This window comes from Telmatherina bonti, assembly GCF_933228915.1.
Source record: "Telmatherina bonti genome assembly, chromosome: 15".
In the NCBI taxonomy this organism is placed as follows: domain Eukaryota; kingdom Metazoa; phylum Chordata; class Actinopteri; order Atheriniformes; family Telmatherinidae; genus Telmatherina; species Telmatherina bonti.
Genome location: NC_136613.1, coordinates 14,083,091 through 14,110,859, shown reverse-complemented (window position 1 = coordinate 14,110,859; position 27,769 = coordinate 14,083,091). Strand labels below are relative to the sequence as shown.

The window sequence follows — 27,769 nt, the reverse complement described above, 5'->3', positions numbered from 1 at the left end:
ATGCCCAAAACAGCAATATTTCTCCACGACTGAAACATTGCTTTTACTCAAAATTAATTATATTAATATTATATTATATTATATTATATTATATTATATTATATTATATTATATTATATTATATTATATTATATTATATTATATTATATTATATTATAAATAACTTCAGTCATTATAATGTAATTACAGTTATTCACAAACTAAACAGAGCATCTACAATAGTCAATTGTTGTAAAGTTGATAAACCTGCAGCACACATATATTCTGAGTGGCAGTAATGTATTTCTTTGGGTGCACTCCAATCTAAATATACATCCTTTGACAATGAGAGGGCAAGTGTGTCCTGATGAGGTTGTCTTGAACATGATTCCACGCGCCTGACCAAATGCTCACCTGTTTCATTGCCATTTGTCATTGAAGCTCTATCTGCACTGAAGCAGTTTCTCTTTACCTTTGAGCAAATCATTTTTATGAGCCCGTAACTGGCAGTTGTTATGTGTGGACACGTTCGATGTTCCATAGCTGCTGCAGAAATTGAAGGCAGTTACTTGTGTAGAATCTCAGACCACAGTCACTCCACCTGCGAACACATAAAGCCGATGCTTTATGAGAAACATTCAGGCTGCAGCATGAACCCGCCGCCATTCCTTGCACACCGTGCCCATTTCCTCATGAGGCTAATTTTAAAAACTAGAGCACAACATTCAATATGATACTCTGCACAGCAGTCAATTATGGGAAAAATCATTGGTGTGCACTTGTTGGCCTTGATTTGTAACATGCACGAGTATGCCTGTGGAAGAGCAGGTCCTTCTCATGACACACTGTCCTGGTAAAAAAGATTCTCCAAAAAGGAGGACATTTTGTGTTTGTATGCACACCCCTTAGTTTATCTGCGTCTTTTGTGTTCCAGGTTGGACGTTTTGAGGTAAACCTTATAAGTCCTGACAGTAAAACAGTGGTGCTGGAAAAGAACTTCAAAGACATATCATCATGCTGCCAGGTTGGTTTATTTTTACACTGTGTTTGCAGTGAAAGCCTCTGGCTGCTCAAGACCCAGCCAGAGGATGAACTCAGACTAACTTTATGATTTTGAGATATGTAATGCATCATTGTCAATCTTTACAGTTTAGCATGATTTTGCATTTAAATTAATATGAAATTACATCTTTTTATGTGGAGAGAAAATAGACTCAGTATCATTGTGTGTGTGTGTGTGTGTAAAACATGATTTTCAAACGATGAAAACTAACTTTAGGTAGTTGTATGTGTAAGACATGACTTGGAAATTATATAAAATCATTTTATGTGCAACTTCGAGTTGCAAATGTATGTTTAAATGTACACATAAAACACACAAGATGTCTACAAATGACAGTCGCACAAAAAGTACACACGTGCAAATTACCAAAATGCACAAAAATCAATATTTTACACTTAATTTTTTACCTTCAGACTCACAAACCCTTGGTGTTCAAAAAGGCCCCTAAGAATACTAATATGTGTGCACAAATCGTCTGGTACGCACAGACAAAACTGCAATTACACACAGATCCTCTTAAAAGTGCTCAGAGGCTTTTCAGACTCTTTTCACCCGTCTGGGACACTCGCAGCTTCGTGCATAGATGGTGTGTTTTTGGATTTTCATCCGATTTCCTTTCTTTCAAAGTGGGAAAGACAATGTCTATGACAGAATAGTTCAACATTTACACAATAGTTTTTACAGTTTACAAATCATGCATTACACACACACAATGACACTGACTCTATTTTTTCTCCATATTTTTATCAGTGATATATAAATCTGTAAGCAGATTCTACATCAGGATAATGCCCTGTCTCGTGGTTGTCTTGGTTGTTTGGAGATCAAGTGAAAAAAGGGAAATGTGAGGAGCCATCACGGTGTCATGCGCTGCCCTCAGCTGCAGTTGTATTATTATCGATTTGTAATTCTAATCTGAGCGTGAAGATCTAAAATTATTCTCACCATCGTCTCTGCTCACGCTGCTTTTCTGTTTCTCTTGTGTTTCACTTCACAGGGTATTAAGCAGACTGACCATTTTGGTTTCATCTGTCGGGACCAATCAGAGCCCGGTCCCAGTCAGTATAAGTGCTACGTGTTTCAGTGCGCCAGTGAATCCCTGGTGAGTTGCACAGATGATGCAAGTGAAAAATGACTGGTAACTCAAAGTGCGAGAGATCAAAGAGCTCGTCTGTCGATGTGCATCAGGTTGACGAGGTGATGCTGACCCTGAAGCAGGCCTTTTCTACCGCAGCAGCCTTACAAAGCAATAAGACCCCGATCCAGCTCTGCGAAGCCTGTCCCATGCATGACCTGCACAAGCTCTGCGAGAGGATTGAGGGTAAGCCACGTGAACAGTCACACACACCCAGTGCCTCTCTCTGACTTTACTTATGAATATACAGATGCATGGTCTGTTTCTCAAAGTGTCTCCTCTGTTTACAGGTCTTTACCCACCTAGAGCTAAACTAACCATCCAAAAATATCTCTCTCAGTTGACTGACAATGAGCAAGCAGAGATTTTTGAGCGAGTTCAAGTAAGATTTGGTATTTTTTAAAGAGAAGTTTTTTTGTTTTTTTGTTTTTTTTGGTGGTAATATAAGTGACATATTAACAGTTTTATTGGTGATTGATTGTTATGAGCTGTTGTTTTTTGCAGTTGGAGTTGCTCCATATTGATTTTTTTAAGCTCTTTGCATGTGTTTTTCTGCAGAGACTAAAGCCTGGGTCAGACCAAGAAGAGAACGAGCTGGTGATACTTCATCTAAGACAGCTTTGTGAAACCAAACAAAAATCCCATCTCCATATTGGAGAAGCCCCTCAGGTAGCTTCTATACTCTACAGCAGATGAAAAAGGAATCCATATCCCCAAAAAAAAGAGTAGTTGCCACAAGAACAAAGACCTAATATTCTTTTTAACCAATATCTACGATTTACCTTTATGATAAAACTAAAGATACAAGCATTTCCAGTGAAGTATGAGTGTCTTAGAAGTTTTCAAGGGTTTTTATCAACCTTGAAAAAACAAGCATTCACACCTTGAAGGTTTGTGAAAATCTGTGGCTTTTTTCTGTAAAATAGTTCAAAAGTTACCCTTCTCTTTTAGTAAGATATTGTACTGAGGCTTTCATTGATTTTTCGTGCTGAAATGGGCGCATTTTAAAGAACAAAGTTCACTGAAAAGAAACAAAATCAGTTAGAAATAAGACAGCGAGTCCTCCAGTTTCTCTTTGTACTTTCTATAAAACCTGCATTTCTGGCAGTTGCTAGGAAATATTTTTTATTCATAAAAGCTGCTGATGCCACACTTTAAAAATACCCAACACTTCAACTGATGAACTAAAGGCTTCTTTGTATGCAGTTGTAGATATTTTTACAGTTAAAATAGCCTGTTAACCTTTTTTGTGAAGATTAAGCAAACTAGTCAACTGACCCCTTTCCCTGTTTTTATGGATCTGTGATGGGAGCATTTCTGAGCTGTTACGTACAGATAGGACATGACGTGATGTGGATTGTTTTGAGATTTAGTAACTTTTTATTTGTTCAATAGAAGCTAACCTCTTTTTTTCTCAATTTCTCTGGTTATTTCTCATTATATCGACTTATTCTCTTAATTTCTTCTGACCTTGGACAATCAATGAACCCTACACTTCCTCTGATGTGCACAGGTTAGTGGGGAACTTTGTAGGACTAGAAACTAAATGTTTATCTCTGCAAGTCTCATCTACAATATACCAAATTTCCCCTTAGATTTAATTTAGCCTCTGTAATGAAAATGTAAGGAGTCAGGTAAAACAAGCCTGCAAATATCCCTTGTCCCTGCGGAAGTTTCCAGTGATCAACCTCTCTTTTAGCTTCAGTGGTTGAATTAAAATTCATCACTCATCACCTGAATGTGTAACGTTTGTTGACCAGTTGCCTCAAATAAACTACTGTTTCTTTTTTAAAGCTACACAGGGGACACATGACATTTAAAGTATGATAGGTTTGTGGATTATTACTCTGTGGAATGAGCTACTCTGAGGGATTATATGTTACATATTATCACTCAAATGGCAGAACTCCAACAGCAGTTCTTCTGTTTAAGCAGCCGGTACTAAAGAGCTTTTCCTTACAGATTTGGGAGTGTGTTCTTTTGATTTTCTTTGTGTTGTTTATTGCACTTTCATTTACTATTAATGTACTTTCTGTCTTATGTCCATTGTTGTTTTTGGACAGAATGCTGCAAATTGCTCATCAGCAGGAGATGGCACAACCACCAGCAGTCGCTTCAAACTTGATATTTTCAAGAATAAAGCTCGCACATCTCTTACCAGCTCTTTGGAGAACATCTTCGCAAGGGTGGGTCTGAGCAGGGAGGATTTTATTCTCTTTTGTCTCAGTGTTTTCTTGTACGTTACCTAATCTCACACACTGCTTTATCTTTGTTAAACGTCCTGCTGTTACATCATCATGACTATTTTTCTTTTTGAGTTTATCCTTTGCTCATATTTCTGGACTCCTGACTGGAAGAAGCCGCCACGCTGTGTACCTTTTATTTGTCTCCCTGCTCAGCTTTTGTATCGCTTGCTGTTTCTGTGTCGGTATGATCCGAGGGATTTGGATTGACCCATATCTACCAGTGAGACAGCAGAATAATTCCTTAGTGGAAGGATCCAGGCAATCTGAGCTCCCCGCTGCCATCTGTTACCATCTCAGCGACTTAGCTGAACAATGATACTGTGAATCTTGTCGATTCTGAAAGCATCTGTCCCTTTTTATATTTTGACACTTAAGATTTTTTTATTTGTTGTCAATCTCTTATGACTATACCATACCAATACCACCTGTTCTTTTCTTTTTGTGGCCAAGAACAGATATATTTATGTAAAATTGCTTCAGTCACGTTTTTAATTGTGTGTTTTCACAACCTATTTCACATTGTATTATTACCTCTGTCACCAGGGTGCCAGCCGAATGCGTGGCCGCTTGGGAAGCATGGGAAGCATCAGCAGTTTTGAAAGAGTAAGTATCCTTGAGGAAGAACATGAGAATTCCCAGAGCTTCGATCATGGGATTCTGGGAATTCTCACTTATTGCCCAGCAGCTTTTCGTGCCATATTATGTTCCAGCTCTGCCCTCAGCAAAACAAGAATAGGATAGACATATTTTCACTCTGATCGGTGTTGGTGGTTGTGTGCTGCCAGCGGGGCTTCTCTCACATAGACATAAATCTGTGCTCCATTGTTCCCACATAGTTTTATGATGAAGCTGTTTTGGCCAAAAGGCTAAACTGTATCACAGGGAATGTGTTTCCAGAGTTGTTAGTGGGCCGTTTGGGACTGTGGGCTTCAGTTTGTTACTGCTGTGCAAAATGCAGAGTGAATATGTGAAGCAGTTTTTCTTTCCATCAGTACTAACGGTCATTAGATGACTCGATGTTACATGAACTACTTTTGTTTTTTAACTGAAATAAAAGATAAACGTTGAACAGCACAGGAATTTTTGACGAATCTTAAAATCTTAAAATGAAGTTTTTACTGATGAAAACTGATTTGGCAGAGGATAAAAAGACAAAATTATGCTAACAAACTACAAGTTAAACATCAGCTGATTGTTGTTAAAAGTCTGTTGCTGCTAGTGTTACAACAGATGTACCGGTTGGAAAACAAAACAAACAGATATCTTAGTACTATGTGCAAAATTGGACTGGGAGTGTCAGCACTGTTGGACAGATTTTTAGCCAGGTCAGCAGCAAATAGGTGAAATTCAGGGTACACACTGAACAGGCCGGCAGTCCAATGCAGGGCCAACAGAGACAAAAAACACTCATACTCACGCTTACACCTTTAGAAATTTAGAAACTCCAATCCACCTACTGTATCATGGATGTTTTCGGTCTGTGAACACGCAAATCGCTGTGCAATTCCAAACTCAAAGTTGTCCAATTCCAAAATTACCAAATCAATTACTGAATCTAAAGTTTTGCCCTCTCGTCAAAACCTTCCACCTACATTTCCTGGCAAGTAATTTGCCTGTTTGGTTGCAGATGAATTTGTTTTATGCAATCAGGAGCCTTGGGGCATTTAGCTCAAGTGTTGACATGCAGAGTACAAAATTCTTTAGCATTCCGCTTTCCAATTTTATTTTTCCTTTTTAAAGAAATTCAACCCACACTGCCTGAAATGGCACCACCTGATGTAATTAAATGGTTTTTGTGTTGGTGCTTCTGGAGCTTCAAACTTTCTGGGCTTATAAAGTTGCACTTCCCGACACAAATAAACATATTGACATCTGAAGTTGGTGGAGTTTCCCTCTAAAGAGTTTTTTATAAAGCCGAAAAACCTGATCAACTTATTATATTGCAACGGGTCCCGGCATCTAAACATTGTTCCAGCTCAAGCTCCCCATTTGTAGTGCCCTCCTTTAATGGGATATAGTGCCTGCAAAATCCACTCATCCATGTCTGGAGGGGCTCAAAAGAAATCCTTTGTGTAGAGTCTCCTCAAAACTGTAAAAAGATGTACTTTCCATACAGCTTCTCATATTAGATGTACTGCAAACATGAGCTGCCAATGAGGAAAGTTATTCATGTCACCCAGAAAGTGATTGGGGATTTTAAGAAGCTGCTATATCTGCTATTTTCCACCAGTAAATGCTGCTGCAAATTTGTGACGTGCAAGCAATCAATCACAGTAAAATTCAACACACACAGTCTTACTTTATAAAGTTCAACTAAGAGTTATTATCAAAGTAGAGATTTCTATTAAAAAAATGACATTTTTTGACATAAAAATTAAGCCTCCGTCATCTTAGATTTTCAATAGTTAGAGAAACTTGTTTGCATTGTAATTGGGTGAAAAAAACAACCCAATCTGGTGAGGATTCTGTCCGGATGTGATGTCCCAGTGCGCAGGAAACCCCACTCAGGATGTCCAGATATGTGCCTGCGGAGCTGTGTGTCTGTCATAAGACACATGGGGGTCTGATCTGCACCACTAACAAGTTTTCAGAGAACAACATTTGCATGTGTACTGCAGACAAACAGGCCTTTCACAGTGTGACGGGCAATACACTCCTATCCAGAATGGGGGACAGAGTGACAAAGCTTGTTTTTATGTGTACGTGCGTGTGTGTGAGCGATCATTGGAAAAAGTGTAACCAATATCACTGCATGCTTAGAATCATGTCAGAACATAAAGAGGGAGGTCTGTGGAAGCACGATGGGAGGGGATTGGAGGATTTTCATGCAGCGATGCACCAGTGAGGTCCTCCCCACCAATAATGTGTGATACTGTGAGTCATAGGGCATTGTCTATTAGAATACAATAGATGTGGGAGTTGTACCACCCGTGCATGAAGCAACACTCAGTCCAAGAGTGTAGAGTACAAAGTTGAGGCTCGATTGAGTCTTACTTGATTGAATGAGGTGAGTTGATTTGTGCTTGGATTGCCGTTGTTCACCTTTCTGTATTTGCTTCTGTTACCACCCATGTGTGCTTAAATCTAAAAGGATTTTTACAAATTACCTGACATCTTTCCTCCTTTCTGTCTACCTCAGCAGGATGAGGAATCCCCCGGCCACTCCCCTCCAGGTTCCCCTCCTGCTTTACCTGATAATGACCTGGAAACTGGGATCCAATTCCGCCGGCGTGCCCACACCTTTAGCCATCCACCAGTGAGGAAGCGTATCTCTTTCGAGAGCCAGTCAACCAGCCAGAGCAAACAAGCTCCTCTTCGCAGACAGCAGTCTGTTAATCCGGAGCTGCTGCAGAACAGGTAACTTAAACCGAGCTAAATAATTAGTCACTGCATTTTTAGATTAGGACAAAGGAACGTTCAGTGAATCACTTTAGTGTTGTCGCAGGAGATGCAGGGGTTAATTCTGTGTTCGGTTTGCAATTTTAATTCTTTTGTGGAGTGAGCTTTTTAGTTTAAAGATACGGCTAATGCTAACTGTTGCTTTTTTCTCAATCATTTTAACACTAACCAAAAATGTAGTTGACCTTTTGATTTGCAGCATTTTGATCACTTTAGAATCCCTTCACCTCCTGCTCGACTGTCCCTGAACAATAGCATCAGAAGTTTCCTGCCACTGTTTCGATCCCTCGTGGGTTCCACAGTGGATTTTTTTTTTCTGTACTCGCAGCAGAAAGCTTTTTTCCTTTGTGTAATGTTTGTTTTTATTTTGTGGGCGTTACATGTTTGGCCCGCCCAGTCCCGTGCCAGTTTCAAGAACGCGCAGTGTTTCGGAGAGCGAGTCCTCCTTCAGCCTCCCCTCCTCCTTCTCTGCTCCCACTTTCCTGAAAAGCTTTTACCAGGGCTCACTGGGCTCCCTGAGCTCCCTGGCAGACAGTGGGAACCTCAAGAGGTGAGAGGGGGTTCTCAGACAACCCCCCTTGCATTAGTCTCAAATGCACCAGCCAGAGACTTGACAAAAACGGGATGAGATGAGTGGGAGGGACCAAATGATCGTCCTGGGGATTCGTGTGGGCTGTCAAAACCTTTTTAACACCCCGCTTTATTGTCCTGTTCCTTCCTATCTTTTCCTGCCTATCACAAACAACAATTTATTTGTAAAAAAAAAACAACAAAAAAAAAACTTTCCAGCTATTTATTTTTCCCATGTCAGCTTTGCAGTTGGAACTACCCTTTTCCTGATATGCACAGAAGTAGAAGGGGATGCTTATATTACCCTTCTCTTGTACATTTGCATGTGCATTTGAAGCTTTTTTGCACGACAAACTCCTGCATATTTTATCTGCATTGAAAGTTTTTTTTATAAACTATATTTAACCTCTGTTTTACAACTTTTTTTCTACCTGGCAGTTCATGCTCTCAGTTCATGCCATTCTAACATGAATAATTTCTGTGATGAGTTTAAAATCAAATGTTGCTGTGGATGTTCAGCTGCACAGCAACATTATTTCCACAGGATGTTTCTATTACTTTGACAGCAGCCAGACTTCTTAGTGCCTCTACTAATGATAAAAGAAGCAAGATGGTTATTTTAGCTCCAGCTGCCCTGATTATGAGCTCGGCATTTAGACTAGTTGATGGAAAATCCTTGACCAGCTAAGAACTGAAGTCTGAATACTTCAGCGTGTTTAGTGACAACAAGTTTCGGCAAGTGTTATTTTTATGACTTCTGTAACAGGAAAACATTAGAGAATATGTCAAGGGAGAGCAGCTGCAAGAGCCAAATCGTTCTCTGTGACATTTATCTTAATCCAAGGTCACTTCCTGTTTGTCTTTGCCCACATGATCCAGCATCCTCTGCTGTGCTGGTCATTCCTACTAACTGCTGTCGCTATGAAGAGATCTCCAGTGAGATAGACTTGTTTACTTAGTAGAGAAAAATGTATAATGTACGCCTTAAAAGTGGGACTTTTATATAACTTGTTTGGTTTTTTTGTGTGTAAAAAAGGGCAAAATGTGTAAAAAATGCAAATGTGTATTTAGTGGTGGGAAAATCGAATCGAAAAAATGGAAATCTGGATTTTTTTTCTTCACAATTTTAAAATTGATTTTTTTGTTTAAAAAAAATCGATTTTTTTTAAAAATAAATAACATGAATGCGCTATAGAATTTTTGTCATTTTTATTGTTTTTTTTTTCATTGATCTTTTAACTTGTCTTCTGAGGCGTTATAATAGCAGAATGACTCGAGCTGTTGTGTTGGTTTTTTCTCATTGAAATGAAGGAAAATAACGAAGAAAAAAAAGTTTTTTTTAAAAAAAATTTTTTGTTTTTAATCTGTAAAAATCAGCAATATTAAAGAAATGTGAGAATCGCAATTAAAATCGAATCGGCACCCAAAAAATCGGAATCAAATCAAATCGGGAAAAAAGCATTTTTTCACAGCCCTAGTCTATTTACATTTCAGGTTGGTAGGTTTATCATATCTATGGTCTGATGCTGCCAATTAGCCTCAGACATGGTGGCAGTATAATGCTTTGTTTGGTGTTTCTGTTTTGTTTTTTCATCAGTAGGGTCTGTAAATTTAGTCAAAGTGGAAGGAAAGGTTTTGAAGTGCTAAATATAGTCAAGTGCATAAATAAAGGCAGTGTTTCCCAACATAGGGTTCCTCCTCTGATCAGGGACATTCATCTTTTTTTAAGCAGAGGTTGTCAGAAGTTGACAACCAGATGCACAAAAACACATTTTACTGGATACCATGTGTGATTATGGAGTGTTTTAGATGCGAGAGGTAGATGCGAGGTCCCGAATCACACATGCAGTGTAAAGTTGCTCTTCATGTGAAAACAAATATTACACTGTTCGAAGTGTCCATCTGGGAACCACAGCCATGTCCACTGCATATTTATGCAACAGTTCATACACCCGTTTACATGGCCGAAGAACATGCTTCAAGATGTTGATGCATATGTATCAAATGAATCATTAGCATCGGACCTCTGCTTTATAGCCTCAAGAACGTGGAAAACGGCTGCTGTGAAGATAAGCTGGCTAAGCTTCAAGCTGATTCAGTGCCGGATAAATATTTCCAGGCGAATGCATGCAAAATGTTTGGATTGTCAAAGGAAACATTGTTGACCTCAGAATAGTCCAAGCCATCAGAAACAGCTTCCAGCACTTTGTAACGAAAACAAGAGCCAGATACAGGCTATTACAAGAATTATGTTCTATCTTTCATCCCATTGCAAATGGTCAGAGGTATGTGAGATCAGGCGGCTGTTTGCTTTAAAAGGGATTAGGATGAGTGATTGTTTATGGAAAGGGTGCAAATAAAGCTTCGGAGATTATTCTTTTCATATGCATGCATATGTGCCCATTCAGAAGGACCTTTGTTGATCAAATAATACAAACCAAACAAACATTTTAACTTCAAATTATTAGTAAAAGGAAGCCACGAATAAATAAAAAACAAATTGGGCAAATACTTCTCCAAGTGCACTGTGTGCTCTTACTAAATAAATGCATGGGTATATTTTTGACATTTTTAAACATTCATTCATTCATTATCCTAACCGCTTAGTCCGATGAAGGGTCGCGGGGAAGCTGGAGCCTATCCCAGCAGTATTTGGATGAGAGGCGGGGTACACCCTGGACATCTTGCCAGTCCATCACAGATAATGTTAAAAATGCTTGACATTTAAAAAGTAATGTATTAGGTTTTATTGTTTGGTCTGAGTCTCATTTACAATTAAATCTTATCTAAATGGAACCTATTGGGTAAGAAAAAAACATTTCCCTGAATTGTACACTCATAATGTTGCACTATACTGTGGTTAATTGCATCTTATGAAAGATTTACAGACATGTTTGTTAGATTCTTTGGCATGAAATGTTACTGCTGGACTGTGCATGAAACATTAAAGTCAGTTTTCCATCAGCACTAATAACTGATTTATCTTGCTCCACCAGCAAGTACATTTTTTTCTCAGGAATAACAGGGATGCATGTGACTCAGCTTGTCTACACACTGACTGAGCTGATGCTTTATTAACAAGGACTCTGGGATTCTCCGGATGCCTGCTTTCTGATTTCTTCTTCATTAACATTTTGTCATTGGTCCGTAGTTTTGTTGCATGAGGTCTGAATGTGTGTGTGATAAAGAATTTGTGTGTGTGCAAGAGTGCTGAAAGAGTGTCTGTAATTTGACACCTGTGTCCTTTTCAAGGTTTCTTTGACTTGGTGTTTTCTCTTGTAGCAATGGGGAAGGCAGGAAAAGGACCCTGTCTAGTTGCAGCAACGACTCATTAAGTGGAGGGCTCCCTCCGACCCCACGCAGGGTCTCCTGGAGACAGAAGATCTTCCTGAGGGTCGCATCTCCCATGAATAAGCCACCTGCATCCATGCAACAGACAGGTGTGGTAACACGAGCCTTGTAGAAGGTCTGGGACGGTACAGCCTAATGCTTGATAAATAATCCACAAGTACGCAGGGCAGGAGTTCAAGACAGGAATCGTCTTGTAGAAAATGATGTCACTGGAGCCGATTTTGGATGGATACATGCAAAGAGCAGCAAGGATTGAAAGGAAACTAAAATGGCTTTACTTCTCAGATAATCGCTCTTCCCAAACTGTAGGGAGTTTATATGCAGGCAGTAATAGCATGTAGCGCTACAAGAATTAGCCTCTGATAACTGTTGTCTTTTCCAACAAATACTCTGCATGAGTTTCAGAGGTCAGCCAGTACTGTAAAACCATCTGAGAGAGAATTCTATGAGGGTTGGATGCCCAGTTTTACTCGAGTCTGTGAGGTTTAAAGGCAAGGTCAGTGCTTGGCCTCTATTATTTTATCAAGCTGTTCTGGAGCTCATCTGCATTTTTCTGACTCAGAAGTTCCGTGTTTACACAAATATGTTTCGTTAGCTACAAAATTCTTTGCGTAAGTCATCAGAGAGCCACTAGTTTTTCCTCAGACAGTGTATGCTGCAGCTGTGAGCTGCAAGCTTGATAAGAGTAGTGAGACTTAAATCTAGTGGAAATATGCCATAAAACCACAACAAAGGATAGATTTGAAATAAAGAAGTCATGCAGTTGGGTGATAATACTTTTTAGACTTACCACAACAGAAAAAAACCCTTTTCATTGCTACATTAATTATAACCAGTATGACTAGAAAATGTTTTTCCTACATGAATTCACCTTTGGATCTTTTGCTTTTTCTTTAGACCACTGTGATGCCACTGAGCTGCTGCCTCTGTCTCCTCATGCCGTGGACACAAGCCTGGACCCTTTGAGCCATCTTTTGCCTCTTGCACATAATCAGCTGTCTGACCAGAGACCTAAGAGGACAGGAGCTGACTACCGGGCTCTCTGGAAGACTGCCATCCACCAGCAGATCCTACTGCTGCGCATGGAAAAGGAGAATCAAAGACTTGAGGGTGAGTTGAAGTCAACACTGGGCTGCAGATGACGTGTTATTCCAGTTATGGAGCAAATCCTTTCTTGGATGACACATACATTAGAGAACATGATAGTTACAGTCTTGTGGCATGAAGTATGCTGTGATATGTTGTGTAGCTATCGCCAAAGGAAGTACGTAGATAATTGCACATGACTTATTGAGTTTTACTCACACAGGGGCTTATAGTTTCAAGCTGAACTGCCAGTTAAGATATTTATTACAGTAATAACGGAAATACTCTCCACTTTTCTTCACCGTTTGGGGAAGTTTTATATTCAGACGTGCATGAACGTTAAAAACCTTGTTATTCCTTACTGAAGCTTTATGAGCGTGGACCACGATTGAGGCCCTGAAGGCAGATGCTTGTTAAGCTGTCATTTCTGTTTATTTTGAACGGTTACATGTTGATATATTGGTTTGAGGTTTTAAAGCACAGCTATATGAGTTTTGCTTGAGCAGCATATGCAGAACAAGCCATTTGAAGTACATAGAGGTAATTTCCTCTCATTAGGAATGAACAGTAGCAGCAGTAAGGTGCAGTTTTTACCTTACATGGAGCGTGTTGTTGAGTTTATGCCCCAAAGCCTTTCAGTACACTTATTTGTTCCATCTATTTAATAATCAAATAAGATCCATTTTCAGAATGTAGAAAATGTTTTTTATGCTTGCAAATCTGAAATCATGGACAGGACAAGTTGACTTTTGTGCTGGAGAAAGTTCAAAATGATCCTTTAGCAAACACATGCGATACACCAACACATCTCTTCTCCTTTGTTTGCTACGATGGCGTCAATGCTGGTCTGAGGACCTAACTGTGAATAACTATTTTCAATAGAAGGTAAGCAATGAAAATGGAACCTTTGGGGATCAAGGTCGAGGTTTTGCATGATTTTGCTGCTTCTCGATTTAGTTTAGCTTCTTGTTTCGCATGTTAACAGAACACTTCACTGTGTTTGTGCTTCTTTTATCCTTCTGTGAACCTTTCACCACTATGTTGATGTGGCTTCTCCATTTCTTCAGCATAATAAGGTTGGATCTTTGGTGTCATTGTGGGGTATTGTGTGTTTTGTTTACATGGTAAGCTATCTGTGGTAACTAGTGTGCTCAGGTGAAAGGTTTAAGGGTCTGTTTCCACACTTGCTCTCAAATCAGATGTCTTTTATTTATTTATAGTCCTGTTTTGCTGGTCTTGATTTTGTGGCGTTACAGGAGAGTTTTACTTGATAGAACATGTTTGATTTCTTCTCTCATCTGTTTTCTCTTGTGACTATGTTGCAGCAAGCAGAGATCAGCTGCACATTCGCAAGATGAAGCTCGACTATCAGGAAGTCAGCCCGTGCTCCAAAGAAGCACAGGCATTGTGGGAGAGAAAACTGACGGCTCCGGGCAGGATGACGAACCTGCAAGACAAGGAGGATATAAATCGTGCACTCTGCCAAGGTGAGGGATGTGTATGTGAGGAAAGAAACATACAAAAACAAGAATTAAAAGAACTAAGTGTATCATCTAGAGGTTAAAATATTTAACATAACTTATATTTGTTGTTGTTCTGATGAAAACTGCTTGATCTTTGTGTCCAGGAGTTCCAAAGAGCAGGCGGGGCGAGGTCTGGTTGCTTCTTTCGCATCAGCACAGACTGCAGCACAGACTGCCCCAGTGTCAGCATGCCCCCGACACCCCCTACCATGACCTGCTCAAGCAGCTCACAGCACAGCAGCATGCCATTCTGGTAGACTTAGGTGGGCACATTTGACTTATTATTGGTTTAATCTGGAGGGTCTCATTGAGATTAGAGTCTCACAAACAGTTTGTTGAATATGATGAGCCATGTTTCAGTTTGTGACTCTGAGACGGTAATGTGACTGCCAATTAACAGTTTGACAGCAGGATAGTCAATCAATCAATCTAAATTGGATTTATTGCACTTCTCATACAAAAAGCAGCACAAAGTGTTTTACATAACAAAAATGAAAGCAAATATTGACCAAATTTAAAAACAAGCCTTTAAATACAAAAAAATAGGACTCATTTAAAATATGATCCCCCCCCACCCCATCCCCCAATAGGGAAATAGTGTTATTATCTGTGGATTTTGATTATGTTTTTGGTTTAGTCATGTTTGTGTTACAATATAGAAATAGAACCCAGTACTCAGCCAAAAAAAAATATACAGATTTATTAAAATGCTGGTGTGGTGTTGAAGGTCAGGCTCAATCTGGTTGTTTGGGGTCGCAAACACAAAAAGTAGATGTGAGCCAAAAAACAAGGATGAGATGAAGGAGGGAAAAGAAAAGTATTTACCAGAGGCTGGGGAATAGGATTTCTGCTTTGTCCTCCAGAAAAGGGAACCGGTTCCACAATCCTCAATACTCAGGTTCCAAAGGCAGTCCAGGGTCATACACAGGTCTCCGAAGAGGGAAGGGATCCAGAGAGCAAAGACTAGAGGCAGGGTCAGGAACAGGCAAGGTTCGGCAACAGGAGGTCAATTCTCATACCAGAAGGAAGAAGCAGAGGCAGTAGTTGGGGACAGGCGGGGTCAAAACCTGGTAATCTTCTAGAAACAGGGCACATGAAACAAGGCTTGAAAGTTGCAGAAAGACAGACGATCTCGCACTGAGCAGGTCTGGAGCAGGTGTTTAAATAATGAGCAGCACAGATAAGGTCAATAATGAAATCAGGCAGAGGGAGTGTGCAGCTCCCTCACTGCAGATCAGAAACCATGACAATTTGAGTTCTGATCTGGGTTTTTTTTTTTTCTTTCTTTTATGTTTTCTTCAGGTTAAGTCTTTTTGTTTTTATTCTACTTCCTATTTTACATTCTAGAGTTATTTTAGATTAGATAAAATATCTTACCTATCTTTTCCCCATTTTCTGTATTTGTTGTGTTTACTCCCTGTTTCTTTGTTTCACCTGCTTCATAGTTCACCTGCTCTTTGTTTATTCTTTAGCTCCATCAGCAGCATATAAACTCCATAGTTTTCTTTGCTTATTGTTAGATTCTCATCCATCCTGCTATGGATTGCCATTATTTCACTTTAGCTTTTCTTTATCTATTAGTCTGTTATTAGTTTTGTTATTTTGCTTTACTTTGCCAATCTTGCCTGTGCAGCTCTTTTAGTTTCTGTAAATCCTGTTTCTCCATCTGGCAGCACAGTTAGTCGTAGTCACAGTTGGACTGCAGTGTTTATCTGGTCTGTTCTGCATTTAAACGTAGTTTGGAATTAAGGAATGTAAACTGGAAAGTCTTCAAGGCAAACTAAAGACTAGTCAGAGTCTGAGCTGGGGTGGAGCCTGGGAATATTTAACTGCGCTGTCAGCAAAAAACAAACAATGAAGCAGTGATTTGAAAGCATTATGTTGTTCATGTGCATTGTGAACGGCAGCACACTAATCATAAACTCTTGTTACAGACCGTCTTTGATTGTCTTTGACTTATTATCTTCTGTAACAACATTGTGGCTTTTGCCCATAACTGTAGAAAGGAGTCAGTTAACCTTGTGTTTAACTAGAGATAAAGAGCTTAAGTCAATACAGTCACAAAGCCCTTCCTTAATGCTGCCTCTTTTCATGAAGAAAGCTCACAGATATGAATTTGTGTACCTCCTTAGGCCGGACTTTTCCCACCCACCAGTACTTCTCAGCCCAGCTCGGTGCAGGGCAGCTTTCCCTCTACAACCTCCTGAAGGCCTACTCTCTGCTGGACACAGAGGTACATACTGTAATCCTCTTCATGAAGCTATTCTGTGATGATAAGTAAAAGAAATGTGCTGTGTACATGGTGTGTGATCTCTTTTGTGTTATGTAGGTGGGCTACTGCCAGGGTATCAGCTTTGTGGCTGGGGTGCTGCTGCTCCACATGAGCGAAGAACAGGCTTTTGACATGCTGAAATTCCTGATGTACGACCTTGGCATCAGGAGGCAGTACAGACCTGACATGATCTCTTTGCAGGTCAGTGCATGCATGAATTAGACTCTTTAACATGTTAGTTGAATATAAAGTTTCTTACTACTAATCCAAAACAACAAACCCCAATAAGGGTTCCAATTCAGACATTAGTTCATATTAGACCAACGTTGACTTTAGATGAGTTCAATTAGAAACAAATAAATTTGGCTGAACTCATGAATTATTAAATAAATATATATTTTATATGCAGTTGACAGCACTACATGACGTGTTCCCACATTAGCAATGTGTGTTCTTTGCCATTCATGGTGACATGAATGGGCCGTTATGCAATAAATAAATACAAGTGGTTTAAAAGAGTTTGCATTTTTTTATATCTCTCTGCCAGTAAGATCTATTTCTAGTTGTTTGACCTTTCAATGATACATTTTTTTTCCAATTCTTGCAAATGCATGCACGTTTTATATCAGGAATTTCCCGTGCCCTGTATCGTAGAGGAACCCAAATCAAAGCTGTGGGTGGTGTGCCAGATGTGGGCTTTTGCACCAACATGTGGAATGTGCACATAGAGGATGTGTGGCATTGTCAGAGTTAATAAAATAATAAAAATTATATTAATTATATTACAAACATTTACTATATTAATTTCAGAAGCAGCGCTACACTGAGAGAAGTTTGTGAACTGTGTAAAATATGAATCTAAACTGAATAATCTGAGTTGAAAGTCATTTAAACTCTGTAATTATTTGAAAAAAAATCAAAGAAAGAACATAAAATATGGAAACCAGGCAGTTTAAGATATGAAAAACATGCAAAACATATCTAAGTTGGAATTAGCCACACATTTCTATAGTGTTGAGATGGATTTCTGTCAACACTGAAAGATTCCATGTGCTACAACTTAATAATAACAAATAAGTAATAATTCTGCAATTGTAATTATTTGAGATAACTGTCATATAATCTGATTCACTTTTAATAAATATCAAACTTTAAAGGGGGCATTGCAATAAGTCAAATTTTAAAGTACCTTAAAAGTACCAAATTATTTTTGCAGAAATCACCATAAAATACATGTGACCACCTTGTAGCAAATACCGACACTGAACCTTCATGGGCTTCAGGACAACATTGCATGAAAAGAGCATGTTAACATGAGGTGGAAATCACAGCAGGAGCTCAGGAACCCAGGAAAACCAGCACACTAAGTTTATATTCTATGATGCAATGAGAGTTTATATAAACTATTTCCAAAATCTCAGCAACCCTTTGTGCTGAAGGGAAAAACTGTCCAGGCTCTAGATACGCTAGAATACAATCTTTCTTCGGAAGTGGCAGATCCTGTGTCTTTCTCATAAAAGAAGACAGTGCAGTTTGTTATCAGCACAGAGTTCAAAATCCACATTCTGCACTCATCACAGCATCAGAGAGGAAAACTTCATGTCCTAAACTAGAATTCCTGCTGCCCAGACATGTTTTTCCGAGAAAATATGATCTCGTGCATCATGATTAACCCTACAACACTAAGGATAGGAGACTTTTACTCATGCTACATTGATTTTGACAAGCAACTCATGCTATGCTAGTGTTCTAAGGTTAAACACACACACACACACACACACACACACACACACACACACACACACACACACACAAGAAAGAAGGCTCTAAACTGTTTTCATTCTATTTTTGAGCAGAAAAGAGAACACTTTCACTTTAAGAACTGCACACTTGTTCCCCATAGTTCCTCCAACCTTTGTGATGTTACAAGACAAGATGATTAAACACACTTCGCAACATCTGCATTTATTTATTTCTTTTTTCACAGGATTTCAGTAATTTAAATTATTATTGTCAGTAATGATTGTGCACAACTTCCCAACATCTTCAGCATTGCAACAGCATTTTCTTGATAGTAACAGATTCAGATACTGCTCTGCACAGAGCACTTGAATCATAAGTCAGCAGCACACGTTCAGCCTGTTAAAATCAGTGTATAAGTAACAAACATATAAGTTTTAACATTTGCCTTTTAGCGCTCAAATACCTGCTGCAGGATACTTCCCTGGTTTTATTTTTGAAGGAAACAGCAAACATTAGTGTAGTTTCTCCACCTCTTAGTCAGACCACACCTGCTCTGTTAGCTTCAGTTAAACATCAGCTGACCTTATTGGAGTGAGAGCATCAGCAGGCGTGGTAATGTTTAATCTACATACATCAGGTAGCCATCCAGCCTTGCAGCTTCCTCCTATTTCTCTCCTCACTGCCGCTATGTTCCGATTAGACTGATCCAAAGTTTGAACCTATGAGAGTATTTGTGCCTTTTTCATTGTGGTTCATGACAAGGTAAAGACATTACTTGTTTTCTTTTTAACAGTCAGGAAACTGTAAGAGCAATAGCAGTCTAATTTTAGCCCGAGCTAACTTCTACTTCTCTTTTCTGCCTGCTCTGCTCTTCTCTGTCATATATCGTTGTTAACACAGCTCAACAAAAGCTTGCTGGAACACGTCCCTAAAATAACACTTGGAAAACATTAGGAGCTTTGTTCTGGAATAAAGATTCATCTGTCAGTAACTCTTAGATTATTCTGAGATTTGCTGTCCTTTACAGATCCAGCTTTACCAGTTGGTTTGACATGTTTTGACCTGAGTGTGTTTTTTTTTTTTTTTTTGTTTTTTATTGTTTTCCCAGATTCAGATGTACCAGCTTTCCAGGCTGTTGCACGACTACCACCGTGACTTGTACAATCACTTCGAGGAGCACGAGATCTGCCCGAGCCTCTACGCAGCACCGTGGTTCCTCACTCTGTTCGCCTCACAATTCCCCCTCGGATTTGTGTCCCGCATCTTTGGTATATTTTCAGAATAAAAACCTCTGCATGCCCTCACAGCCATGTGCTTTAATAGATACTTCTGCTTTCAAAGATGATGGTGTGGAATTGATTGCAGCTTCCAGGATTAACTTGTGTAATCCTGTTCTCTTTTCTGTTGTTCTAGATCTTGTGTTTGTCCAGGGGACTGAGGTGATCTTTAAGGTGGCCCTCTGTCTGCTCGGCAGCCATGAGGGGGAGATAGTTGAGTGTGACAGCTTTGAGAGCATTGTAGACTATCTGAAAACTACACTTCCCACACTCACACAAGCGCAGATGGAGCAAACCATTGCCAAGGTACAGAAAGGGGAGTCATGTGAAATACAGTCACAGGCTTCCAGATTATTGATGACATGATAAAAATCTTTTTTAATTAAAGACTTCAAACTACATATTTAGCTTTCATATTACTAACAGGTATGATTTTGACCATTACTTATAACTTTATCCAACCTCTTTTATCGCATAAGGACCTTTATCCAACTTCTTGTACTAGACTGGACTCCTGATCAAAGCATTTTTGCGATGATATGTGTAAAGGGAAACAGAGTATGCTTAAATTCCAGATCACATTTTTATTCTGTACTTCAGCCTCCCTCCAGCGTATGTGATTAGCACATGGCAGATAAGCATGTCCTGCAAATCCAGATATACAATTTGGAGGTTATTTCATAATATTTCATTGATGCATTCCATGAATAAAGCAGCTGCAACTTAGTAATATTACTAAACCAGTGAAAGACAAAAGAAAATTGTCAGACAGCAACAGAGCAGCATGCTGCAGTGGAGTGTGTAACAGTGGCCCCGAAATACACTCATTATCATTTAATATCCCCACTCAGCAGTTATCAGTTGATGTTTTATGCTTATTTAAATGTAGATTTTCTGTTTTCCTACCTGCTTAATCCAATTCAGGGTCGCGGGGAAGCTGGGGCCTATCCCAGCAGTCTTAGGGCGAAAGGCAGGTTACACCCTGGACAGCTCACCAGTTCATCACAGGGCCACACACACAGTATTGCAGATATGATGTGCAATATTGAAACTGAACATTCACACATAAGTTTAAATCCCATGGCAATAATGTTTTATACTCCTATGTTTTATTTATTTATTTAGTTGAAATGGGGCAATGGAAGACAGGAAAATTATATAATGATGAAACATCTTTATAAACATAAAAATGATTCATTTTCAATTAACAACAGATGACTAAAATCATTCTGAAACAAATCCATTTAAAAAGTAGTTGAAAGTACTTACTGAAGTTTATTTTCCACTGAAAGATTACATGGAAAATTTTTTGACAATTAATCTTTTTTTCCCTTGAAATTCATTGTTGGAAACACGGCTGCTGTGTCCCGAGAACACCCAGCTTCTCATCAGTGTTCGCACAAGTGTGCCTTAGTCCATCAGTGGAATGGCTGTATTCATTCATTCATTCATTCATTCATTCATCCATTCATTCATTCATTATCCTAACCGCTTAATCTGATGAAGTGTCGTGGGGAAGCTGGAGCCTATCCCAGCAGTCTTTGGGCGAAAGGCAGGGTACACCCTGGACAGCTCACCAGTTCATCACAGGGTGCCATGGCTATATGCAGACCATTTTTTGGTTTTAGTAATGGCTCTTATTGCATCAGAAATACTTAACCATATTGTGCATGTATCTGAAATAAAGGCAATATCATGTTGCCTCCACATTTTAAAATTAAATAGGGGTTTAAATGAATTGCAAATTATTGTTTTAACCAAGATATTTTTCTTTGTGGCCCAACTTTTTTAGTTTGTCAGTCAACAAGTATGTGATTAAAGTAAATGATCAAAAGTAAATAAATTGTTTTTCATCTCACATAGAAGAGGTTGACCTAAATAATTGTCAAGGTTTTAAAAAGAAAACCTAAAAGTTTAGATCTCTGGAACTCAGTAAAGTTAAATGTACCTAAAAAACCCAAAATCTAAAAGGAGTCCATTTACCTACTTCTAAGTAATTGCAGGGTGTGATACTCGCACAGATTGTGCTTAATTTCTGTAATGTGTTATTTTTTTAAGTAACAAATGATAATATACAATATTAGTTAATAAAGTCTTAAAAAAATATAAAACAGCCAAACAAATTTCTGAACTATGGTATGAACAAACTTTACTATTATATAATATTTGTACAATTACAGTTTAGCGACCAGTGTTCATGTTATTGCAGGAGCTTGTCATCCTCTGCAACATTATAGCTTAATCATGCATCTCTAATAATAGTAAAACAGTGGAATTTTGGCGCATGCTATTTTAACATTTTTTAAATAGTACCAAGAAGTCCTTGTGTAGAAATTGGTGTTGCAATGACTTGATGCGGTCGCAATATAAATATATTATTATTGTGTAATAACATGTAATTTGATAATATTATTAATGGCACTTGTTGATCCCCAGGTAATGGAGATGGACTTATCGAAGCAGCTGCATGCGTATGAAGTGGAGTACCATGTCCTCCAGGACGAGATGCTGGATGCTGGACCGCTGCCTGATGACTCTGACCGCCTTGACAAATTAGAGAAGACAAACACTCAGCTGAAAAAACAGAACATCGATCTGCTGGAAAAACTTCAAGTAAGGAACAAAAGGGGCACACACACACAATTTGATTGACTTTGATTACTGTAAGTGCTTTTAAGATATCACAACAAATGTTGCGTATGAGTTATGTTACTGTCCTTCATTTTTTAAACAATGATAATGATGGACCAAGGAGAGATTATGGAATTTCAAGTTTGTCCCCAGTTATTTGTCAGTGGCAGTGTCTTAGTCTGTCTATAGATGGCACTAAAACACCAGATAACATCCCAATGGGGGGGGAAAAGGAAATGTAAAACTAAACAAAAGCTGTATGTTCTCCACATACTTTTATGCTTTTATTGGGGTGTGAATCTTTGGAGGAGGATTGCTAAAGTCACACCTGATCAGGCATATTTTAGTGGAGGTTTAAAAGTTACTGGGACAAACAAAAAATCACAGCAGTTCTCCCATTAAGAGATTCACACAAAATCTGGATTGTGTATGAAATGTGGTCATATTTGATCACACATGGTGCAAAGTCATACTGTCAAGAGTTCTGTTATCTCACTTTACAACTCGTGTTTTTATCATCTACCTTCTGTCCAAATGCCAGTGTGTGTTTCAGTATGTGTATTTACTTGGGGGGGGGGTTGATATGTGTGTACTCCAGGCTGCACGGCAGAAGATTCAGACGCTGGAGACGAGTGTGGAGAACTTCCTCTCTCGGGAGAGCAAAATGAAGCACATGATTCGCTCCCTGGAGCAGGAAAGGGCATCTTACCAGAGGACCATTGAACGCATGCGCTCGTGCCTTCCCCCTGACGCCCTGACAGATGTGGAGATGACCCAGATCAAAACAGGACCCAATGGGAAAGCCAAAACTACAGCCAAGAAGCCTTGATGGTAAACAGAGGGGCTGGCTGCAGCGGGCAGACGCATGGGCAGATACTAAAGTTGACAAATGCAGACTGCTGAGAAGAGGCTGCTGAGCTCCACTGCCTTTCCGTGATGCTGTGCAGGAGCATTTTGTAAATTGTGTGATGTTGTGGGAGAGAGAGAGAGAGAGACTGTATGGAAAACATCTAATGTGATATTTTCTTTTTTAGCAGAGAATCGAGCAGTGGGAGGATGGTGTCAGTTATATTAGACAGCAGAGCATTTCCATTGTGCATAGAGGCTCCTGTCTCATCTGTATCACTGCCAGTTTAAAGGCTGGATCAAGATGCACATCATCCTTTACTATGTGGATCACTTTTGCCAGTCAAAGGGGATTTTTTCTTCTTCTTTTTTTTCCAAATTGACTCAAGTATGTCTGAGAAATACGCCTGCCTTTGCAAATATTTTACAGCACTGCCTTAATGTGGTTATTGCCTATCTAAAGCATCACGAAAACATCAGTAAAGAGAAGATGCCTGTTGGTAGATAATCCTTTGGAGCTCAGGGTCAGACACACATTTGTCTGTACGCTGTTTAATATCTTGTCTCAGCATCACGCCACCGTGTCGACATGAAAGATCTTCAGCATTTGCTGCTCTTTGGAAAGGAAGTGTTTCTTCCGAAGCTCTGGCAGGATGTGAGGTTGTCTGCCTCTTCAGTTTCCTGTGTGACTATCCGTGTGGTCGCCTTGTTTTTAGAACCACCTTCAGACTTCGAGGGAGCAGCTCGCAATCCCCAGGAGGTGCAGAATGCACCAACTGAAGGTGGAGAAGTGACCTGAAAGTACACGCTTCTGTCCAAAAAAAAAAAAAAAGAAAAAAGGTTTTTGTTAGGTTTTGCAGAGTTACCAACATCTCCTGAAGTTTTTTTTTTAAAAATACAAATATGTGTTTTCTGGCTTTAAATTTAAAGATATTTAGGTGAGTAGAGAGAGAGAGAGAAAATCAGAGCTTTAAAACTCCTTTCAGTGATGATGATGACTCTCTTGATGTTGGGAGTTTGAAAACACCGCATGTACACACACATTGCAGTGAGCTGGCTGACTGTATGGACAGACAGTTTATATGACTTCAAAGAGTATTCCTGGCTCCCTCCCCAGTTATGTTTTATCCCACCTCCATGTCTGACTCACCCTCGTCGCTTTTTATTGAAGGCAAAACAGTCCCAGCCTTCTCTCCTCTTTCAGAAAACACATGAGAAAAGTAACATTGTTTATCAATCTTCCTGCCCTCAGTGACAAGTCAGCGACACATTTTTGTCTGTTTTATTGGGATTTTTTTTTATTCAGAAGCTTCAGTCCTATAAGAAAATATCTTATCCAGCCAATGCAGTAGGCTGTTTGTTTAGCAATCACATGCATCATTGCACACTCCCAACTGTATTTGTCTGCATAAGTAAGAGCAATTAATTAACAGCTTGATATTCCCCATCGAGGTGAATCAGCTTTTTCTTCTTTTTTTGGTCATAAAGGCGTCTTTTTGTTTAAGTGTGCGTCAAACTTTTTATACACAATCAAAAAAGGGTCACATCTGAGCGGTCTGAATTCAGCAATGCCAATCATATCAAATGGCTCATTTTAAATTGCACTGAAAGACGCGGGATGCAGTAAAAATGCAGCATTTACCTGTATTTTAATTCATGGCAACAAGTGTGCATCAGGACTGGCAACCTGGTCCAGGTGTACCCTGTCTCTCCACCAATGATTGCTGGGATTGACTCCAGCTTCCCTGCGACCCTTAATCAGACTAAGCGGTTCGGAGAATGAATGAATAAACGTGTGCATCAGGTCAAGCCAAGGTGCGTTTTCCTCCTGAAAATTGAGTAATGAATTCACCAAAATAACGTGTTGTGTTATTAATGTTGGAATGTTTTTTTTTCCACTACATATTTTCAGCATTATTTAGGTTTCTGCAAAGACAAAAAGAAAACTTGAAGAGATACCAAATACTGGTTGTAAAGACACTATAAAAATAAGACTATTCTTTTCATTATCATTGCTATTTTTTTTTTTTTCTTGTGCCAAATGTCTAAAATGGCCTTTTTTCTCTATAAACCTGAGTTGTAAGTCCATTTTGTCTGAAGCACATTGTCAGCTATTTTACATGAGGTGCTCTGAGTCCTGACTACTAAGTAGAGCTTGTATCACTGTGTTACAAATGTTAACATGAGGGCTACACAAAAGCAAAGAAACTGTCATGAATGCTTCAATAAACCTCACCTTGCCTTGTTTTCTGTCTACTCATGTCCAGATGTCTTTCCAGCGCAGTGTACTCTCATAAAGAAATCATATTTCTTTAGCTCTCCAAGTGTAGGATGCAGCCTCAAGCTGAGATGTTCTGTGTGTAGACATATTGCGTAAAAGGCCAAGGTAAGCTTAGACGGTTTTAGAGAGTCTATTTAAAGGCCTTTAAAACATTGTTCATTTGTTAACGCCTTGGGCAAAGTGAACTACATGTCTCTATTGGACAAAATATAAAATCCTTTACTGAAATTGTTGCATTGCAAAGAAACATACAACCTTGACTACATTTCTGAATCACCCAGAACGCAGTGAATGGAATGAAGAATTTTCCTAAAAACTTGTATTAAAGGGCAGAAAAATGCAGGAGTTAATTGAAATATTGCTACTGCAAACAGTTAAGGTTGTTTGGTAAAAACATTTTTATATAGCTTACTGGTGACTCATTCCACAGTAAATTCCAAGTTTAATCTATGAAATATAAAAAGGTAAAATATCTGTATAAATACTGTCACATGAAAAGGAAAGAATACTCTCCCATCAATTCTAAAGCTATACATAGCAGAACAAAAGTAAAAATCATTGGTCTTTGTCAGTTCTATTACCTGGTAAATATAACCTCAGATGAACAACAATGCTTGACATAGTACACCGTGCTATCATTTATTAACAACTACTAAGCCAACAATGCATAAGCAGGGTGTTGAAAACTACGGCAGACTTTAAGTGCTGCAAATATGCTTGAAGAACTGATCATTGTATGGTATGAGCACCTCTGTAAAAGCAGAGGTTAACGAAATGCCTAAGTGGAAAGACATCAGCTGCTCATCTGGGTTTAAATGTTATGTCTAAACGAATGGAAGTCCATCGTTCAACCGTGAAAAAGATTATTCACAAGTGGAAAAACTCAAGTTATGCTGCCAATCTTTCCAGAAATGGACATCCCAGCATTTTTACCCCAAAGTTAGTAAGTTAAAATGTCATAATAGTTGTGTAGCACAGTGGCAGGAGGGAGATGATTTGAGCTTTTGCAGCCACAGTTGCTTCTTGACTTGAAGTAGTTAAATCGACCATGATCTCCTCTGTATGTAAAAATATGCAACGGTCCGTGTGAAGCTGTCTGTCAGATAGATAAAGCTTTACCACGAATGGGTTATGAAGAAAGAATGCAATCCCAAGAAGGTTGTGCTAGCAAATCTACAACACAATGACTAAAAAGTAAAGTGTAGTCCAGGTTTATAGCAGTAATTTCCCTAATCTGGGATTAGGGAAATTGAAATGATAGATTTTATTCAGACTATTGGATGAGTATATTAGTCCACCTACCAAAATAGTGGATTCATTGTTAAAATGACAAGCACCCAGAGAGCCCATGGATCTGCCAAGCCATTGTATTTTTTATTTTTTGCCAAATATTGTGGGCGTGATTATTTGGTTCAAAGTGCTAATGGTAAAAGTATCCCCATCTCACCACAGTTAAAAATACTTTGAAAAAATTACTGGTCCCAGATGGTGACCTGGACCACCCCTAAAATGTATTCACTTGTTCCTTAATTACACTTTTCAGTTTTCCTAGAAATTTCGTCAAAGTCCATTCATCACTATTTGAGATATGCTGCTCTCAGACAGACAGACGGACAAATCACCACAGTGGAAAACATAACCTCTGCCTTGGTGGGACGAAAAGATGGTGATACAGTAAATACAACTGATTTAAATGAATTTCTGGATGGTGTAAAGAAAATGTCTCTTCATCTGACTGGACTTATGAGATGCTATTAATTAGAAAAGAGAAAAAAAAAGATGAGCACTAATTTTGGATTCCTCCTCAAGCCTTTACTAAATGTGTAGTTTATAAAGAAGAAGCACATGGTGGGGGAGGTGAGTGTGTATGTGAGGGGGGGTTCGGCAAGTGTTTCATAGGTCCAAGGAGGAGCTTTGAAAGATAGCAGCCATACGCTCAGTCACTGTTTTCCTAGGGGGGTCTTACCCATAAAGGACTGTTGAGTCTTGCTCTGATCAGCCTCTGCCAAGCCTGGAGCTTGTCACACATAAGACACACAAATGACCGCCAACCAGGAGCCTATCACACACTAAACAAAAGGGGCCACATTCCTTGTGTATTCCCACACAAGGACACATCCTGCAGCAGGGGAAGAGTGGGATACTGGGTGTCCACAGGGAATTGGCCCAGAACAACACTTCCTCTGCTGAAGGTCTTATCAGCTCCGTTTGTGTTGTTTTTGCTCTCCATCTTTGCTATCTTCATCCTTCAACCCATCTCTACCTCCCACTCTGCTTCCCACTCTCCTCATCCCTCCCATTGCATATGGGAGGTTGGATCAGATGCTTTGGTAGTATGATTACTGTACTGTGTGACTTCCAGAGGAA

At 39.2% G+C, this 27,769-nt stretch overlaps 1 protein-coding gene across 2 annotated transcripts in view; it reads left to right on the top strand.

Annotated features, from left to right (window-relative positions):
- Nucleotides 1–25,368, top strand: part of tbc1d4 (TBC1 domain family, member 4) — a gene marked incomplete at its 5' end in the record, with an annotated part of 35,818 nt that extends 10,450 nt beyond the window's left edge. Inside the window, 20 exons of one of the 2 annotated variants that reach the window (XM_079254606.1) lie at nucleotides 914–1,003; nucleotides 2,040–2,144; nucleotides 2,231–2,363; nucleotides 2,468–2,559; nucleotides 2,736–2,846; nucleotides 4,241–4,363; nucleotides 4,967–5,026; nucleotides 7,563–7,780; nucleotides 8,220–8,372; nucleotides 11,675–11,832; nucleotides 12,641–12,853; nucleotides 14,155–14,316; nucleotides 14,457–14,615; nucleotides 16,485–16,585; nucleotides 16,682–16,825; nucleotides 19,476–19,635; nucleotides 19,781–19,950; nucleotides 22,081–22,257; nucleotides 22,874–23,106; nucleotides 23,310–25,368. In XM_079254606.1, the coding sequence (XP_079110732.1) occupies nucleotides 914–1,003; nucleotides 2,040–2,144; nucleotides 2,231–2,363; nucleotides 2,468–2,559; nucleotides 2,736–2,846; nucleotides 4,241–4,363; nucleotides 4,967–5,026; nucleotides 7,563–7,780; nucleotides 8,220–8,372; nucleotides 11,675–11,832; nucleotides 12,641–12,853; nucleotides 14,155–14,316; nucleotides 14,457–14,615; nucleotides 16,485–16,585; nucleotides 16,682–16,825; nucleotides 19,476–19,635; nucleotides 19,781–19,950; nucleotides 22,081–22,257; nucleotides 22,874–23,104 (2,760 nt within the window). In that variant the 3' untranslated portion in view covers nucleotides 23,105–23,106; nucleotides 23,310–25,368. Of the gene's footprint in view, nucleotides 1–913; nucleotides 1,004–2,039; nucleotides 2,145–2,230; nucleotides 2,364–2,467; nucleotides 2,560–2,735; nucleotides 2,847–4,240; nucleotides 4,364–4,966; nucleotides 5,027–7,562; nucleotides 7,781–8,219; nucleotides 8,373–11,674; nucleotides 11,833–12,640; nucleotides 12,854–14,154; nucleotides 14,317–14,456; nucleotides 14,616–16,484; nucleotides 16,586–16,681; nucleotides 16,826–19,475; nucleotides 19,636–19,780; nucleotides 19,951–22,080; nucleotides 22,258–22,873 lie in introns of both variants that reach the window. The other variant, XM_079254607.1, reaches the window with a different exon arrangement.
- Between the last annotated feature and the right edge of the window lie 2,401 nt (nucleotides 25,369–27,769).